At 38.3% G+C, this 19,207-nt stretch overlaps 1 protein-coding gene across 1 annotated transcript in view; it reads right to left on the bottom strand.

The window, feature by feature from the left end:
- Nucleotides 1-12,672, bottom strand: part of SMPD3 (sphingomyelin phosphodiesterase 3, neutral membrane (neutral sphingomyelinase II)) — a 32,907-nt gene extending 20,235 nt beyond the window's left edge. Inside the window, exon 1 of the mRNA XM_009320803.1 lies at nucleotides 11,335-12,672. Within this exon, the coding sequence (XP_009319078.1) occupies nucleotides 11,335-12,672 (1,338 nt within the window). The remainder of the gene's footprint in view (nucleotides 1-11,334) is intronic.
- Between the last annotated feature and the right edge of the window lie 6,535 nt (nucleotides 12,673-19,207).

The raw sequence follows: 19,207 nt of genomic DNA, 5'->3' as shown, positions 1-19,207 counted from the left end.
TTTGAGGATCAAACTTCGGATTGAGGCAAGAAACTAGTTTGAGCATATGGTTTTCCTGTTGACAATTAACGTGGCAACACTGCATGGCCTACTAAAGAAAATGCCCACAGAGGAAAGTTGTACCCAGGGCTCAGAAAACAACCCCACAGATGACTCTCCCTCACAAGGCTAGGCTCAGATTTCAGCTGACACCTCTAAATAACAAGCAGAGCTCCATTTCATACAGACACAATTTTGTCAGCTTCGTTGGTTTTCTTGTTTTTCAGCTATCCAAGAACCTGGATAGCTATCTGATTCATTTTATAACTGGAAAGTCAGCTTTGCAGTAAGCGAATTTGGAAGTCATTTGTACTCAACAATGCCTTGTTAAATTTCAGTTTTTGTTCCAGCTAGAAGAGTACGTAATAAACAACTTGCATTATTCTGTCCTCAGTCTGTTCAGTCCTCTTTTAGACAGTTTTCCAAATGGGTATCGATGGCGTTCCTACTGCTGTTCCCATCCAGTGAACCTGCTTCAGGGAGGGTGAAGGCAGAGGAAGACAAGGAAAATACACGCAATCACTGGTGGATCTACCCCTAAGCCAGAGGATTCTCCTAAGCTCACAAGATTGTAGCAGAGTCTCGAAGGATATGCCGATCTGCCGGATGGCTATTAGCGACTACTGCAGAAGCTTCGCTACGCAGACCTCTTTCTTCCTCCTTCAGGCTGCCTTGGTCTGAATATATCACAATGTCACAGGTGAATTAAAAGGAGCGCACTCTCCAGTTTTTTATGCAACATATGCCATTCCAATAGAAAAGTGGGAAACAGTTTATATCCTCTATCTAGGAAAGGCAGGTGTATGAATATAGTTTCCAAACTTAATAACTCAAAATCAGATTTTCTCTTCAACACTGAAAACTATATAAAGTCTACTAGTTTACAAATCTGCAGTGTCTCCTGCTGCAGAGAAAAAGTGTGCATGTCGTACATCTTTGCCATCTACTGTAACCACACTGAAAATACTGCACGTAAAGTTTTCTGCCTTCTAGCAAGAATGTGCGGCTTATAATCCTCTTACTGACTAAAGCAGATGGAATCATTTTCAGTGTCTCTATCCAAAAAGCATAAAAGATTTAAGTCCAAAAGCTGAACATCCAAACGTAAATTATAGTCACTCGAGAAAAAGAAGTCGGCTCAAATTGGCTTTAGAATTTCCTGTGCAGCCTTAATGGAGTGCCTGACAAGGCCTCGTACTCATTAACCAATTTATGCATAGGATCACACTGATTTCCATTATTCATAAATAAACATGTATCATACGGTGTCCCTGTGTGCACAGATCCATACTGGAATGGACTTGGGATCTTTTGCTCTCTAATGACAAGAAATGGCCTAGAAGAAAGACTGACTGCCGCTATATGCTGGTGGGTGAGCGCAACAAATGCCCCTCGGAGTTGCCACCACAGGGGGACAGTGCCTCTGGGCGCTGCACTTGCTAGGAAAAACAGCTGCTTTACACACACCCCTGAGGGGAAAAGGAAAGGGGCTTTCAGAAACACCCTGCTAATTTAAAAAAAAAAAAAAAAAAAAAAAAAAAAAAAGAAAAAGGACAGTTCAAAAGCAAGAGCTGAAGACATTAACATAATTAGAATGTCCTTGGAAAGTGCCGGCATGGAAGTACATCCAAAGCAGCTTGTCTCCCAGCTTTCACATTTCCTCCAACTTTTTTTTTACTTTTGGGTTGGGTTGGTTGGTTGGGTTTTTTTTGAGTGGCAGTATTGATGTAAACCTCCAAGCAGAGTCATTTTGAGTATAATCATAATGGAGACAAATATTTGTGACAACTGCTAGGAGAGAAAATAAATATCCTTGCAGCCTCCCAGTCAATTCCCAGCTACAGCAGAAGCACTAGTATATTAAATATGGTCTGAAATAAAATAGTAAGGAAAATCTGATTATTCAGTCTAATCTGGTATTTCACAGATGGACAAGGACTATGGGATGTGCAGACAGGAAAACTGCTTGACCTCTGGAATATTACAAGGCCTATAATTCTGCATAAAAGCATTCCTTTGTGTGGCCAAATACTGTAGCTACTTTTAGACTGTTCCATTTTCAAGGGTATATTATATTGTGGTGACTCGGCCTGAGCAGCTACGTGGCAGTCCTGCAGGAAGACAACACTGAGCGTCCATTTCAGCCTGCAACGTGGATCTTGGCAGAAAGGTTCCGCTTCCACCAAACCAAGTCAGCACTTCACAAATATAACATAATTTTTGCTGCTTAATACAGAAGAAACTTCTAAATTCACATTTACAAAGAAAATATATGTAAGCAAATAAGCCAGAGTGGCTCCTTCACCACAAGCCTGACTTAAGTTCACCTCAACCGTTCTACATTAGTAGCTCTGTATCAATAATACATTCATTGAATTACCGTTCTATACAGGGAACTACTTCAGATACGGCTTTCTAGAAATGACTGTGTAGTCTTAGTTGTGTCACGGACCACTCTTCTATGTCTGTGGAAATTTATAGGAAGGTAATATCTAAATATATTTGTAAGTTCCCAATGTTTTAAAATCGGGTAATTATTACAAGAGGAAAAAGATGTATGTGATATCCTGTTAAACTCTGATGTTACCTAGAGGTAAAACTGAAACTGAGAGAACATATTTGTGGTTTAATAAAGTGTCCCAATGATACAATTTTGACAGAAACAAATTAATATCTTTCAATATTATGTTGAAATATGCAAAATATATTCCAATTCTCAGTACATTTGCAAAGGTTAAGTAATCAAACTAGTCAAACATTTGGAAGCTGGAAGTGGATTCTGAACCCTATTGCACCACCGAGCATTACATTTTGTTAGCTGTTGGGGTGGGGGGCATGAAAAGCTCATTACACATGAGAAAGAGGCTTTTTTCCATAAAGGGGAAAGCCTGCTAAGGTTGTGTTTGGAATTCAAAATGCCAGTTTCTACTGCTACATATTTACATTTGTCCCTTGCCTGTAAATTAAGTAAGTGCAAGACTGACAGCTCTGAATTTTTATATTTTCAGTCAGCGTACTGTGTCAAGTACACAAAAGTACTTGACATCAAGTACTTTTTATTAAAAGATTTCATCTCTGTGCCATAGCACATCAGTACAATCTGTTGGAAAGACCATGCTGATACTGTGCTGTACTATGCAAAATTGGGTATATTCCTATAACTGTGTGTCAAAAACTTGTCCTGTATGGACTGAGGAGTAGTATGTCCTCCAGTTACACTGGTATCAGGTAACGAACAGTGCTCATGAAAGCAATCCAGCCAACAGGGCCACGGCAGAAAGAGGGTTGTTGACAAGAAAAAAAAATGTAATGAGTAGCAACAGTTGAAATTTTAGCGCTAGAGTGAAGGAAATAACTTTAAATTCAATCACATTACTTGCTATCATGGGAGTTTTCTGAGCTAGCTGGAAAATCTTGCACATCTCATGTTTACCATACTCCAGTATAATAAGTATACAAAGCTGCAAACATGACAAATATCTTGTCTTTAACAGTTTGTATTTACGCGCATCTGTCCCAGCAGTGCAAAACAGTCCTATTACGTCTGGATGTCAAGAAAAGCATCAACAGATACTTAGACAAAAAACAGGGAAATGCTACCTAAATACCAGGGGTATTTCAATACCAGCTTAAAAAAACCAGCTTCAAACACGTCATTGCTGTGTTAATAAATCATCAGCTACTTGGAAGGAAATGCTCTTTAATGCTTAAAAATTTGGGCTGCGCTGTACATGAGAAGTCTCGCTCGATTAAAGACTCAAACTAGATTCTCAAACACTGACCAATAACGTGTAGACAAAAACAAAAGGTTTGTTATGAGGGGAACTTAACCTTTAGTGACATTTTCTAGAAGCTTCACATTGCCAGGAGGTAGCCATTCAAAAAAAATCCTAAATAAAGCCGACAGTTTCTTAAGTGCGTACCCTCCAATATGAAGGGTTTATATACATACAAGTCCAAGCATATGCCATTGCCTCTTCCTTCATGGGAAGCAAAGCCAGGTGTGCAAACCAGAAGAGAGCTAAAATTTGGCGTGCTCCTGGAAAAAGAGCTCCACAGAGTTTATGACCCCACTGTCTGCATGCGGCCAATAAACCCAAGGCTGGGAAAGGTAAATAATCTGAAAGCAACATTAAGAATCCTTCAGGGAGATGGGATGCTACACAGAAGAGCTAGAGCTCTGTAAATGAGCAGTAAATGAGCAAAACCATTCCTTTCATCAGCTTAGTTGACCATGAAGGTGTCAGTTTTGCCATTGGAATAAATGTGAACTGTAGTACTGATTCCTGCGTTATTCTTTTGAAGAGGGTATGTCTCCAAAGTATAGCTCTACGGCAAACAAATGTACGTCATGACAAGAACCAAGCTAATGATGTTCATATTATGAAGAGAAACTAGCCAGGCTGAAGAGCACACCTGCATGTTCTGTGGGGAAAAAACCTCTCTCCTTAAAAACAAAAGCACGAACGCTGCATTTGTAAAGAACATCACCTAAGCAGGGGCCTCGAGTTACTGTTTGTCTTAGAAATAAAACACCCCAGACAGAGAATAAGAGCAGGGCACAGAAACAGACTTTACAGTAGATGTGACAGTGACTTACTCCCACAGAAATACTCATCTTGCCATATGTAGCCAATATTGTTTAAGTTCAAGGGAAGCTCCATTGAAAATACAGGAGCATGAGATTCAACGGAATTACTGCAGATAAAGCAACTGTATATGCACAAGTAGCGGTATCGCCACACACACTCGTGGTTCAGACTTCCTGGGTTTGATGCTCTGAGATGTGCTGGCAACAGTACACTCTTGTACCGCCCTATTTCAGCTACGGTGGGAGTATCATTCTAGACATCCTATGTAATTATAATGAGCAAACAATAGCCTGAGGAAGAGAAAAGAAAGAAATGGAAAATATAGTTTCTCTTTCTTTCCAGTACAACTTTTTGTAATCTCCCAAATTGTATCAACCCCTCCTGGGCATTTTTTTTCCCATTTCAGCAATTTTCCAAAACAAACAGGAGAGTTGGCACCAAGAAATTTACTGGAATAGCCAAACTGTGTGCCCAAGTCCTCATTCCTGTTACTGATAAGAGAAGATGCCAAGGAAAACTTGCAACTACTCACATCCACAATTCAATTATTCCTGTCCCACAGCAGTAACTTCCAAGAAAGACGTGTTCTATTCCTGCACTTTGTGTTCTTTGTAGTAGTTTTTTGGTTAGCTTAGACATAGTGTAAAAAGATCTATCTCATTTTTAGTACTTTGACAGCTCTGCTTTTTGCCTTCAGGAATATGTAGCAGCTTCTAAAGAAGACGCATTAGTTAAATTACTAATTTATTATTATAAATATATTATTTAAGCATATTAAATAAATTAAAGAAGTTTAAAATGTTCTAGAGGTCAGCTCAAAATTCTGTTTGGTGCTCTGTAATTCTTTCTAGCCGCATTCACTCTTGATTATTTCAGAATCCTATTTTCCCCTACCTATCACGTGACAATTATTGTTCCACGAACTCGGAGAATTAGTTATTTGGCAAAGCTTCATTAAGCTTACATGTGAGGGAAAGCGGCTGTAAATTGGTGCCATGAATGAAGGGCTCTTCCTCTTCTGGAGAGGATAAAGCCCACAGCTCACATTCTCTCAAAACTGCGTAACAGTTTTAATTTGTCCCCATTAACGAAGGAGAAAAAGACCATGATTAATAACATTAATTATATCAAAGTGAAGGAACATGGTACAGTGCCATGGTAGGGTCTTTTTTTTCTTTTTTAAAAAAGTCTCAGGCAGTTTACTGGACTCTGTCTGATACCTGCATTAACATTTTATAGCAGAAACTGAACACGTGGAAAATGTTTAGGTTACCCTCCTGACTTAAGTGGCACAGCTTTAGAGTTATTTAAACAAATTCATGAACAGCGCTAGACGTTTCTTTTCTGCATCTTGGGATAACTGTAGATACTGGACAAATGATCAAGGACAAGAAAATCTAACCACTGAAATCTCTAGATGATCTTTTACTCGGGTCAGAAAACAGCCATTCCCCTTTTCTGTGTAATCCTTACCTAAAACAGCTTCCCCTCAGTATGCTGTGCAGCTGCCCCTTCGCTCTCAGCCACAGCACACACCAGTTGGCACGGGACAGTAAAGACAGCTTAAATTACCCAAGCAAAACGTATCTGCATCAGTAATATGAAAAGGAGACTCACAGAGGTTAATTCAGGGAACCCTCATTTTATCACACAAAGCAGGTGCACCTCGAGAGTAGCAAATAGTAAAAACTGTGCTTCAAAGCAGTTTTGCAGTCAGAGCTCCTGCTCCTTCTACCATCTGTTGCCACCATGTCGGCTCTTTTGAAAACAAGTTTAGCTTTGCACATAAAGCAAAGGTTGCTAGGTTTCCTTTAAGCAATGAATAATAACATGTTCTCTGCACAATTACTGTACTTCCTGAGAACAGCATTAATTTTCAGGGAATTTGAAGAGTAAATCTGTTAATAAGCTTAGGAATTAATATTAATTAAATACAAGTTCTTTCAGAAATTTAGCAAAAACCACAAGACACATTTTTTCCTTTTGATGCCTTTTGATTTTGTTAGAATACTATTAGCTGTTCAGACTACCCACATCAGACTGCGGTTTTGCTTTGCTCTACGTTCACATACTGTGTTGTAAGCAACAATTCTTACTTTTGCTAAAATTCTCTGTCTTGGCAGATGCCAAAAACCAGAATAATTTCCTACTAAGAATGGTAGGAAGAACAGCCTTCTAGGCAACATACTTCCATATCTCCCAGTCTCAGTGGGAGGAAACCCCCTCCAAAACCTCTCTGCAGTTAATAGCCATTTTGAGAACGATACCTCTTTCATTCCCCTCCCTACCCCAAGTATGCATTTACGTGTCTCGTATGGCTTAGAGTTACGTTCCAGTTATAGCTATTGCAATTTAAGGATAAGAGAGAGGCAAAATTTGTCAGCAGAAGTGACAGTTTTTATTAGATTGATACATCTGGAAAAATACGGACAAGCTCTCCAGTAACTCATCAGGTCAAGTTAAGGATGTTTTCTGGTTTTATTACACCACTGTCTAAAACTTACACAGCATCCCTGAAAGACAGTGTAACTAAGGCTACATACTAATCCCTCGATCTAAAGATGAATGTTGAGATTTTGAAACCTCCTAGTAGATCACAAACAGGTGATGCATTACACAATCTCTGCTCAGCACTCATCGATACCTTTTAAACTTCATCTGACTGCAAAATCATCATCCAATTTCTGAAAGAGACATGTATTTTAAAACTTCCTTTAAATTCATCAAAACCACTGTGAATTAAAATCATGTATGTGTCAAACCAACAGCTGCAGAGTAACCGAGAACACTGCGATCTGCACTGTGTTACATACACATACATACAAGCTAGCTTTTTAGTTAGAATCACCAGCACAGGACGGCATCTGCGTCCATCCCACTTCCCTCCTCTATCTGTAGCAGAGCAGCAGAAAGAGACAATAGGAGTTATAAAACCTACAAAGCAGACTCAAGGGTTCTTTTCTTAGGCATTTTAAATTAACATGAAATGCAGTGCTAGAACAGAGTGTCACGGCAGAGTCTCCCAAGGGCCCAGACTGTCAAAGTAGGAAAATGGATTGGCTGATTTATATATTTGCTAACTTCTCCTCCGAGTCTTGAGCAGCAACTAGGAACAGTGGTTTAACACTTCAGACGTGAAACTTGCTTAGATGCAAGTGACATTTCCCCCTTCTTATATGCTATTTTTTCTGTGGCTGTGTCCCTCGTATGTCCCAATGAGACCCTCAGATCAGAGACAGAAACACTGCTAGAGTTTGAAGAGATCAAAGTGCTGAATGTAAATTAGTCCTCCAGTTATGCAGAAAATGAGCTTTACACAATAGCTACTCACAGCTATGTCATCCTCATGCCTTCATCCTGACCTGGAAAGCATCAGCCTGTACAGATGGAAAAACCAGCCTGTGATCTCTGTCAGGAAAATGCCAGCAGCAGCACCTTTTGTGGCAGACGTCTTTAGGAAGAGAACAGACCAAGGCTAGCAAAATTCCTTGGCACAGGTCTCCAGATAGCTGTTAGGTAGCATGAAGTCAGTAGCGTGAAACTGTTTTAAAAGCCTCTGTGATTTATTTCCAACTTCTTTCCTTGGTTGTGACACCCCAGGTGTTAAGCCACAATCAAATCACTTTACCTTCTTGCACTTCAGTTTCTATTAAGCAGATAGTGACCTTTCTTTATTATGCACTCTGAGACATATGAATGAAAAGCAGTACGTAAGAGCTGATTGTTGTTATAGCTACTAATAATAACCTTTGAGCTGTGTAAGTCTCTCAGGTAAAATAATTCTGTATGACTAAGCAAATCTCTCAAATCCTTCCAAATCTCCAATTGAACTTTACAGTCTAGATGGTGAAGGCAGGGCAGGGAAGAGGGGGCAATGGAAAATCATCTCCTCTTCACCGGAAACAGAAGCTATTCCAACAGGAAAAAAATGTGTGAAACACTTGTACCTTGGCAGTAGGGATCTGTTTTGTAACAGAACTCCCCGAAAACAGTTTTGCCTTTTTGTTCAAAATAATTCAACTTTCATCAAACATTTAGTTCCGGGACCTTTAATTTATCTCCTGAACAGTTATATTTGCAGTAAGGAGACAAACCGTACTCATTAAATGAGAACCAGTTTCTTTTTCTCTGAACATTCTTCTGAATTTGGATGTTGGGTCTTTCCTGAGGTTCAGAAAGATTTGAATAAAGGCTTCATCCTCCCAATGAGTGGAAACATTAAGTGATTTTATCCATATTTTCAAAATACGCAAGTTTTTCACAACTTTTTTTTTTTTTTTTTTTAAACAACAGAGAGGGCAATTGCTCCTTTACTCAAAGATGGAAGCTATGCAAGGGGAACAGCCTTCGTAAGTATACTTCCAAAACAAAACTCAGTTGATGCCTTTTTTACTTCAGCACCGTGCTTTCCACAGGAGTCAGGAACTTAAAAACACAGAGTTTGCATAGGACAGAGACACTTAACTCCACGCCACTTCTGAATGGAAAGCCATTAGGAGACTCTTGTTCTGCAAGGCTATGTTACTATCGTGGAAACCACACTGAGATAGACTCTAATGTAGTACTGGATTGCGTTATAGACATACAAAATAATGTAAGAGCAGTAAAAGAAGTATCTAAAAAGCAGTGATGTAAGCTGTCCATTCTGAATGGCACAGTACTGGCTAGAATGACACCTTCCAACCACAGTTACTATACCCTTCACTAGCTTGCTGCTATCCCGTGTTTGACCTCAAGACCTCTGAAGTTAATGGATTGATTCTCACTGACTTCAAAAACAAACCAGGTTTTTACTTACTGTAGCTTTTGTCTCCGGAGTCCACACATGCTCAGTTGCTGATGAAGCACTACATCAAGAAAAACAACCTTCAAATCTACTTTGTTTCAAAGCTAAAATTAAACAGGTCGTTCCTACTTTTTTTTTTTTGTCAAAGAAAGAAATGACCAATGGTCACTTAATGTACAATTCAGACAGAAAGTCATTTCATATCAGGATAGACTTAACTCAGAATGAAAAATATTTTAGGTATAAGGTACAGTATGTCAGAATGACACAGCCATGAGGAAAAATGGTCTTTTAGCTGGGCCAGAATTCTGTCACATTTAAAAGAATGTAGTCATCTTCCAATCTTCACAATAATTGGTCCCTATTCCCTGCTCAACTGTAACATTATTTAACAACTCCAATCCATAATTAAGTTCATCATCCCAGTGGAATTTTGAAGAGAGGCTTAATTTTCTGCATGAGAAATGGAGACTTTGCGGCCTGCCTAGCAGGGTAGCAAATCAATGACTCAGCAATGGGCAGTTGAAAGCAGATTGTTTTTAATCTCTTAATCCCTAATATATGCATATATTGAAGGGTAGTCTTTGTGACCCTGGCAATATTTATACTGCACAACATGTACGTTCATTTTTTGCATGCAGCAGTTTATGATGAAAAAAAGAAACTTTAGCTGTTTATAAACGCGTAAGAATAGAGTATCGAAAGCTTAGACCCAATTTTTGGAAACCTGTATTCCGATATGATAGGCTTTTGTTTATGTCAAATGTATGTGAAATACTGGACTACTATCGGACTGCAAATTCTAGTATTTGCTTTTTTTTATGCAAGCCACAATACCAAAAGTTTTTGCTTTGTTTATAAATTACAAACAGTGGGTACAAAAAACCCCACCGATCCTTACTAACAATCCATATTCTTAAGGGCTATTAATGGCTTTTGTTGAGGACTCGTGAGCATATGCGCTAGAAAGAACGTGTCATTTGAGCACCTAATGTATTTTGCTAGCATTAGGAAAAAAGTTCAGGTTTTAGTTAGTGAAACCCATTCCAAACTCTGACAAAATCACAAGATCTGAAATCCAGTATCCTAGGAGATTTTCAGACCTGTCTAGGTTTGGGTCTACAGATTTGGATCTCTGCACAAAGTTTTGGTTCTTGATTAATCACAAAGTAGAAGAGCTCGCTTTCCAGTTTATGAAGAGCACAGCCAGATTTTCCCAAGAATTAAGCATGAACAGCCACTAGTGCTGGAAAAGCAAATCACTGCACACAGACTTTTATTTCTGCTTTTCATGATTTACAGAAGTATAATCCCAGGCTTCGCGGTCTCACTACCATTAGTTAATTTAAGTAAACTGTGTAAATAAAGCGTAAAACCTCTGTGCTCCCCAGTGTCCCAGGTGTATTTTTTTTGTGGTTTACTCTTCTTCCTATCTCTCCTTAACAATTCTTTTGCATCCAAAAGAGAGGGATAGCCATACAGTTCATTGCAATTCTTTCAGTTTTATTCTACTGGCATTTAGACTTTTGATTCCCACATAAACACACAACATGCATAAGCTGGTTTCTAACAGTAATGCCCACTGTACTATATTCGTGTTATGAAGCTTAGAATTTGTGCATTTTATTAAAGGGATTTCTGTAAAAAAGAAACTAAAATTACATGAAACTACTTCAAATTTTGACACTTGAAATTATACTCAAGTTCTACCTCCAAAAGTCCCCCATTATTTCATGCACATCCATCACTATAACACAGTATCTAGACCACAAAACCTATATATAGGATATAGTAGGTAATCTAGAACTGAATATTGCCTCTTTGAACTCTAACAGAAATGACTGAGAGAAAATAACGTAACTTCATAATGTATCATGCATATAGAGTCAATATTTATGGCTTCAAAAAGGCTCTTACCTTGAGAAACAAGGCTCCCTTGGAAGCCAGGGAGTCCGTTCCTCTTCCATTGGGGTAACAGTGATAGGCAGCATCCATAACAGGATAGCGGCTGGCAAAAAGTAGACCACTGTTCACAAACTTAAAGCTACAGCAGCCGTGGCAACTGTAGACCCCAACATCATAGACAATGTATTCAAAATAGTGATGAAGCTGCTCTTTCAATTTCTCCGCAGCTCTTTTGTCAAACACTTCCTGCAAACACAGAAAGTCCAAGTTGGCAGGGAAGAAAGCAGAGATCTCATGATCAAAGGTCTCATCTGTATGTTTCTTTTTCCGCACTGAAGTCTTCTTCATGATTGAAGCTTTGTAGAGGAGCTTGTTGTTGACAGTGCTTTGGTCCACTGTACCATCTCCAACGCGAACTTTAACTAAGGACTCTCGTGAGGCAGAGTAGCTGTCTAAACTCCCAGAATCTCCTTCCTTCTGTTTGTGGTTAGGTGTTTTTGAGATCTCCGCGTCACCTTCCGGTGAGGGCTCTGCTGGGCCACTGGCATGAGCCTGGCCATTGACGGTATCCATTTCTGTGTCTGACATGTGGCCATTATCCTCTCCATTTATGCGGACAATGCAAGTGTTTTCTTCTCCCTCATTTGGCTCTCCAGCTCCACCTTTGTCTTCTCTACTATCCTCACTGTTGTTTGAGCCAGAATTGTCTCCTTTATACTCCATTGATGTTGTCCTTTTGATGCCAGCATTAACAGTACGATTAGTGTTATCTCCACCCTGGGGGGAGACCAAGCTGCTAAAACTTGCTGCACTGATGGATGTGTTGGTAGGAGAATCTATGTATATTTTGATCTGTGGTCTGCTTGCTCCATTTCGGATCCTCCGGCCAATCTCTTTAGCCCTAGCCTGTGTATTGAAAACATTATTAAATCTTGCCAGAGAATCTGGCAGCAGGCAAACATTGGCACTGCCAAAGCAGAAGCTTTTCCCATTCCCTGCAGCCTTCCACTCAGTGAGCAGGGTGGCTCCATTGGCATGGCTCTTTTCTTCTAGTCTGGAGTAGATGTACGGCCTTCTGGCTGACTGGAGTGGGGACCATAACAAGAAACCAATCAGAGCAAAAGGAAGAGAGGCTACCAACAGTGCCAAGTAGATGGGAGTGGTAATAATGATGCAGAGTGCATGAAAATAGCATGGATCATCTGCTCGTTGACGTTTTTCATAGGTGGTTGGAACAAAAGAGGCCACAAGCCTATCTGCTAACCAGTAGCATGGGAAAATCAGGCCCCAGGAAAAAGAATGCAGAACTGACAGAAAGCTGTTGGGAAATGGGGAAGTGTATAAAACCATTGCAACTTAATTATGACAACGCTTCAGGGCCTACTACATGATGTCACTGTGTCAAGCATCCATAAGAACACTGGGAGAGCGCTGGGGAAAAAAGGTCCAGTCAGGAGTTTGTTTTTTTTCCAGTGAGAGTCAATACCAAAACTTTAAGAGCACCATTTCACTGTGTTGCAGTAAAAATGAAACAAGGCCACTGTTTTCGTCTGGCTTTTTGGCATCTATATTTGTCAAAGGATGTCATTGTTCACTGGAGGCTGCCATAACGAAACACTCCAGAGGCAGAAAGGAAATCTGTAAAAACAAAAGACAGAAAACATATGTAACAGTTATTAAAAGTTTAAAGCAGATTTTCTTGAACCAATTTTGCCTTACAGTCTAAATTATTTCTCTTTTTTGTTTAATTTAGCATTTTTGATAGTCTGTTAAAGACTATGGTTCTAGGGCAACTCCAACAACAAGGGACTGGTATTTCTGCCAATAAAATCAGTACATCGACTATTTAATGCACATGACTGATGTTGTCATGAAACACATTTCTACAATGAATTTTAGGCCTTACACTGAGAAATACAGTTTGGAGTTTCTTTTATTTTATAATCCATTCACACCAATATTTATATTTATTTGTATTAGCTGTTTTCAGAACCTTGCAAATGGTGTTTAGCAGTTATCTCTAGGCTGCTCTAAAAGACTATTACATCTAGTATTTTATCACTGAAGTTAAATTTGCTTGAATTCCAAAACCTTTAAAAAAAAAAAAAAAAAAGGTGATGTGATGGAGGCACAATGGCAAAGGCACCTTGTATTTAAGAGCAGAAAACATTTGTTTGCTATGAAATATTACTTGCTTTGCTGCGCTTTAAAACAAAATGGGTTGATTTAAATCTATTAAAATAATCTTCATCTGGTTGAATATGGTTTCAAATGTTTAATTTTCAGTTTATTAAAAATAGTCAAACTACTTTGCTTTAATATTTAGGTATTTAATACTCATTACTTAGTTCAAGCTGCAGTTCAATTTCATTCAGTTACAGCCCACAAAAACTCCTGATATGATTTCCTGTTAAAGGTTTCTTACACATAGTGACTACTTAAGCAAAATATAAATTAATCATAATTAACATCATTGTTTTTAAATTCCAATTTTCAGCTTTGAAGGAAACAATACTAATTTAATGTATCAAATAAGAAAAACAGTTTCACGTCTTTCCTCTGAAGACAGATGATGTCTTTCAAAAGTTGCCTTACCAGTTGGGAAATTCTGACCTGAGGTATTTAGCAAATGTCATGATTAACCAAAGACAACAAATTGTTAGGGGAATGATCTTATTAAAAAAGCTTGGCAGTATACGTACAGCTTACATACTTTTTAAAAGTAATTTAAGTCATTTAACAACTTGTAGTAAGTTGAGATTTTAACACAGGTTTTGGTAATATGAAATGTAAATTATTTAAAAAAAAAAAAAACCCAAAAAACTCATATTAATCAAACTTTATCAACCTCGAGATTGGTATCACCAATGAATGTAATGTCACTCTCCATAAACTGAAACTGTGACATTACCCAGTAAAAGGGGCAAAGCTAGATGACTGATGAAGGCAGAATTCCCATTTATAATGTTTCAAGTTTCAAACCTAGAATGTAAATAATATTAAGCAGCACTGGATAAAAACCATTCACCAAATAAGCAAAAGAGAGGTTGTACACTGGACCATGCTTCAAAACTCATCTTTATTTCTGACATCTTGGAGAGGTTAAAGTTACATACGAGTATTTATTGGCATAAGTTCAACTAAAATTTGGGGCTCTCAGGGAGCCAAAATTAAGGAAATAGTAGTTTTATGTGTATTTTAAACATTCTGCAGGGCACCCAGAGATGGAAGGGCATTTCTATTTCTGTTTAATAGCAAATAAAACAATGATAAGGGACATAGAAGAGAGAAATACAGTTTTACAAAGCAATGCCGCCTTAGAATCAGAATAAAAATGCAATTCTTCAATTTTTTCTCACCTTTTAGATTTCTGCCTCTTCAAACCAAGCCCTTGCAACTCATTTATGTTCCTACTATCAGCATGTTTTTAATTGTGGTACACATGCAAGACCAGACTGCTGACACAAAGTATACTGCACAGGTCAGAAGCAATAAGTAAGGCATTAAAATATATGGTTTAACTAGCTCCCTTTTTACCACACATATTTTTTGTTTATTAACGATAAGAAAATTCTTCCCTCAGCCTAGATTCCCGATCAGCAGGACTAAGAGTAGTCACAGAACATCAGATTTGCAGCCATACATTTTTGGTAGGCACCATGGCAAAGAAGAATTTTAATAAAGGAGCAGATGAAGATGAGATAGTTTTGCAGATATTTCTTCCCAGAAGTGAAAGGCAACCCTGGGGCAAGCAAGTAAGCGTTAGCCTGAAAAATCTAGTAAGATGGTGACAGGGGCTCGTAACAAAAACTGACTGGAGGTAGGAATCAAATTCTAAAATAGAATGAGAAAAATCAGGTTGGGTGGGGACAAGATTATAAAGACCTTTAAACACAAAACCAAATATTTGGTTCCCAAATACTACAGAGAAGGAAGAGTCAGTAAGCGCATGCATTAAAAAGGATGGCAGTACCACAATAGAAAACTGCTTTTAACTACTGTCTCCTGGGTGTGCAAGGAAAGCTGTATCTTAAAGATCTTACGTAGAATCTTCAAGACAGCAAGTGATGCTTAATAAATATGCATGTACTGATATCAGGAAAAGATCGCCAAAACCTGACTAAAAATAAAAGGGGGGGGGGGGGGGGGGAAGGATAGAAGAAAAAGGAGCTGTTTTACTGCAGCAACAGACACCTAGCCTTCTGAGTGTAAGAATAACACCCCTGCAATTGCTCACTGCCAACTGCACGTTTTGCCAACACCAGGCAGTCAATTACGTTTAATGGGATATAGGGTCCTGTGTATTTTTGCCCTGATGGTACTATTCAGATGGAAATTGGAAAGGCTGGGTCAAGAGAGGTTATTTTTTTTGTTTTTAATTATTAGCTTAGCATAACTTTCACAATCTTATGCAACATGTTTGAGTTTAAATAAATGAGTGACTAGTCAAGTGCCAAATAACAAATGCTTGGCATTTACTCATTGCCAAAGGCATTCTGGGACATTGATAATAGAGGGAAGCCTAGCAGATTTGTTTACCTGAATGATTTTTAGGACTCTTTAGTAAGAATGCTCAAAAGAGACTCTGGCATCTACATACCAGATAGAAAAAAATAACTTGAAACCTGTCCAATTATGTAATTACCATTAGACAAGAAAAAAACTGTAAAGAAGTTATTCTGTTCTACTGGATGCTTAAAAAGCTTTATAAAAGCCCCGTCTATTTACATAATCACTCAGCAGACCAGAAAGGTTCTTGTTTATAACAGTGTCAAGGGTAAACAGAACACTGTTGTTTCGGGTATGTGAAGTGAGGACGGACTGCAAACCTTATATTCCAACTTTCAGGCTAACGACCTTTCTGGTGAAAGCTGCAGTTGGTGTTGCAGACTGGAAGGTCAACTTGACTTTTACTATTTTAAAATAACACATCAGAAAAAATGCAGAACCACAATGGATCCATAATAATTTGTCTAATTAGGTCTTCCATAGATAAGAATTTTCTTAAGTATATGATGACAGGGTGTTACAACTCCTAGAGAAACATAACATCAAGTGACAGTTTTGTAAATAGACTAGTCAACACCTGCTCAATGATATGATGAAGTAAAAAAAACCCAATCAAACGTAACTCATGCCGGTTCTGTTATGGACTGCAGCATCAATAATTTACAAGATAAACAGCTGTCCAACAAACCACAAAATGCTCAACTAAAATGGCTTCACAAAAGCAATTATCCAGATCAAGGGGACATACTAAATCTAAGGAATTCATGCTTACTGTAGATACAACATACTATCGTGTATTAGTAAAAAAGGAAGAAAAATGAATGCAATCAGAAATCCTTTCACGGGATAAGATTACACAGCAAGTATCAGAAAGCAAATTGGTTCAGACTGAGGTCTGTTTTAACAACATTTAGCAAGAATGTAATTCTTTGTAAACACTAAGGACTGAACAAGGGTTCAAGGCCCCAGTGGTGACTCCTACACTTCCTCTGCCTTAAACAGGGATAGTACCTTTGAAAATCGGGAATTGCTGGACAGTTTTTGACCAGGTGCCAGCTGCATTCCTTATTTGCTACCCACCTGAAGTGGGGAGGCAATAGGGATTTGGGTACAGAGATGCATTCCATCCATTTTATTTTATGAATTCTAACAGAATTCTCACAAGTAATGATACAGAAGTACAAAAACTCTGGTACCACAGCAAGTTTTAAAACATGAGAGTTGGAGAAAAGGGAGGAGGGAATCATGAGCTAGATGTCCTTTAAATTTTTGCACATTGCAGACAGACATGGGCACATCAAGGCCCTAATTAAAAACACTCTTCTTGCAAGTAATATATTATTCTAATTTAATAATCTTATAGATGAAGGAAATCACACAATTTGCCAAAGCTCTGTTACAGACTCACTGGCACGCACATGAACAGGAACTAAGCTTCCTACTCCTGTCTCTCAGCTACAAAACCATATGCGTGCTAGTGCCTCAAAGCCACCCAAAAAGAGAGAATTAAGAGAGTCATGAGAGACACATTTTATCTCAGCAAGATCTTAAAGGGCAAGGGAAGGCACCACGTGAGTCAACTGCAACTTGGAAAACATGACGTCAGTAACATCTCTCCTAATGCAACGATTTAGATGGAGCCTAAAGCTAAAGTGCCTAATTCCATGTGATGAACAGTATTACTTGGTAATCCAATGCTTTATTCATAGGGTTTTGAGAGATTAAGGGAGACCTTAAGATATTACATTGAAACAGATATTTTTGTATGCTACAGACGTAAACTGCAGTCTTGTTTAGTTGTTTTGTGTTATTTTCAAAGTGTTTGAAGGCTAAAAAAAGACTTTATTTAATCTTTTTTATGGTGCCAGTATAGAACATCTCAACTTTAGTGATAACAAGACATCAGGTGGAAAGGTTTCAAAGATTTTTATGATTACAATTATGCCCAGAAGTATGCTAGAGACATCATAGATCAAAAGAGATGTTCCTAGCTCCAACATAGCTTGCAAACTAAATAAAGGACAATACAAGTCAACAAATGATAGAGAAACAGAAGGAAAACAACAAATGTTGCAATAATAAGGTTATGCGGACAGTCTAGAAATGGTCAGAAAAGTTTTAACTTCCTTTTTCTTAGAAAACTAAAATACACTCTCAAATTCAGACAACTCAAATTTCTTCAGATTTGCTATTAACATCTCAACTGTATTTTTAAAATACATGTAAGTCACTGCAAGACAGTTATTTTTTAAAAACAGAATAGAACCGCTGAAGTGACTAACTGATTTGGAAAGTTACTCTATGGGTAACTTCACATAATAATTCACACAAATTCATTAAAACTAGTTTTTCTTGAATCCTGACAATTGCTTGGTCTTCAGTGAAAGTCATAGCAATATGTATGTAAAATTGGATTCTAGAAAAGCAGTTTATTTAGACTGTGTTGACTTTTTGTTAGCTTTATTTCGTTATTGTCATTGTAATTTGAAGCACAGAAATACAGCTTACAACAATGCTGCCACTACACCATGCAAAACAGCACAAATTAGTGTTTGAAATTGAGAATAGGCAAAATGAAGATCGGAGAGAACTGAGAGAATTCCCACTCAGGGTCTCAACCTTGCTTATTAGACAAACCACAACTTAATCTCTGCTTTCCTCCATGGTCTCATCTGGTTTTGCTCACACACACACTTCATAAATTCTCCCTTTCTTCATTCAGTCTCTTTCCCCTGATTATTCTTATACATGCTTTTAATTAGAGTCTAGTTCAAGAACGAACTATCCTTCTGGAAAAAAAACAACCTACTCCAAAAGGCAAAATACATGTGAACTGTTTTCCATGCTTGATTACATGGCTGTAATTACAGAGATGCAGCTATCTCAAGGTGTCAGTGGCTCTAATGGAGATGCTTTCTTGTTCCCTTGTGATCACTTCACAGCCTGATGTTTTAACTGAAATCCTGTCATCTTGTATAGGACTCATTTCATGAAGCAGTTCAAGATGTAGGGTAAAGGAATTTAAGCAGCACTTATTGGCTCACCTTAACTTCCACTTAAGTCAATAACAATTTACAGCTTATGAAAATCTTAGTAAAAACTTAGTAAAGATGTGGATCCACTATGATATGAGAAGTTGAATTAGGTGTATTACTGATTAATAAAGCAGTACCCATTCAAACTAAGGATTTGTCAGAAGGAGAAGGGAAGGAGGAAGGTGTTTTCGCAGACTCACCACTGCAATGTTCATTTACCAGTTTCTCCCTAAGCTTTCTGCCTTCTTTCTAAAGAAGGTAATCAAACATTGCCGAGCAACTCTGCAGCTTGTCTCTTTTATGTCCATAGGCTGCCATCAGGCAAGAAGCCATTATAAACA

This window comes from Pygoscelis adeliae, unplaced genomic scaffold (assembly GCF_000699105.1).
Source record: "Pygoscelis adeliae isolate BGI_AS28 unplaced genomic scaffold, ASM69910v1 Scaffold63, whole genome shotgun sequence".
Lineage (NCBI taxonomy): Eukaryota > Metazoa > Chordata > Aves > Sphenisciformes > Spheniscidae > Pygoscelis > Pygoscelis adeliae.
This window is presented reverse-complemented; position numbering and strand designations above follow the sequence as displayed.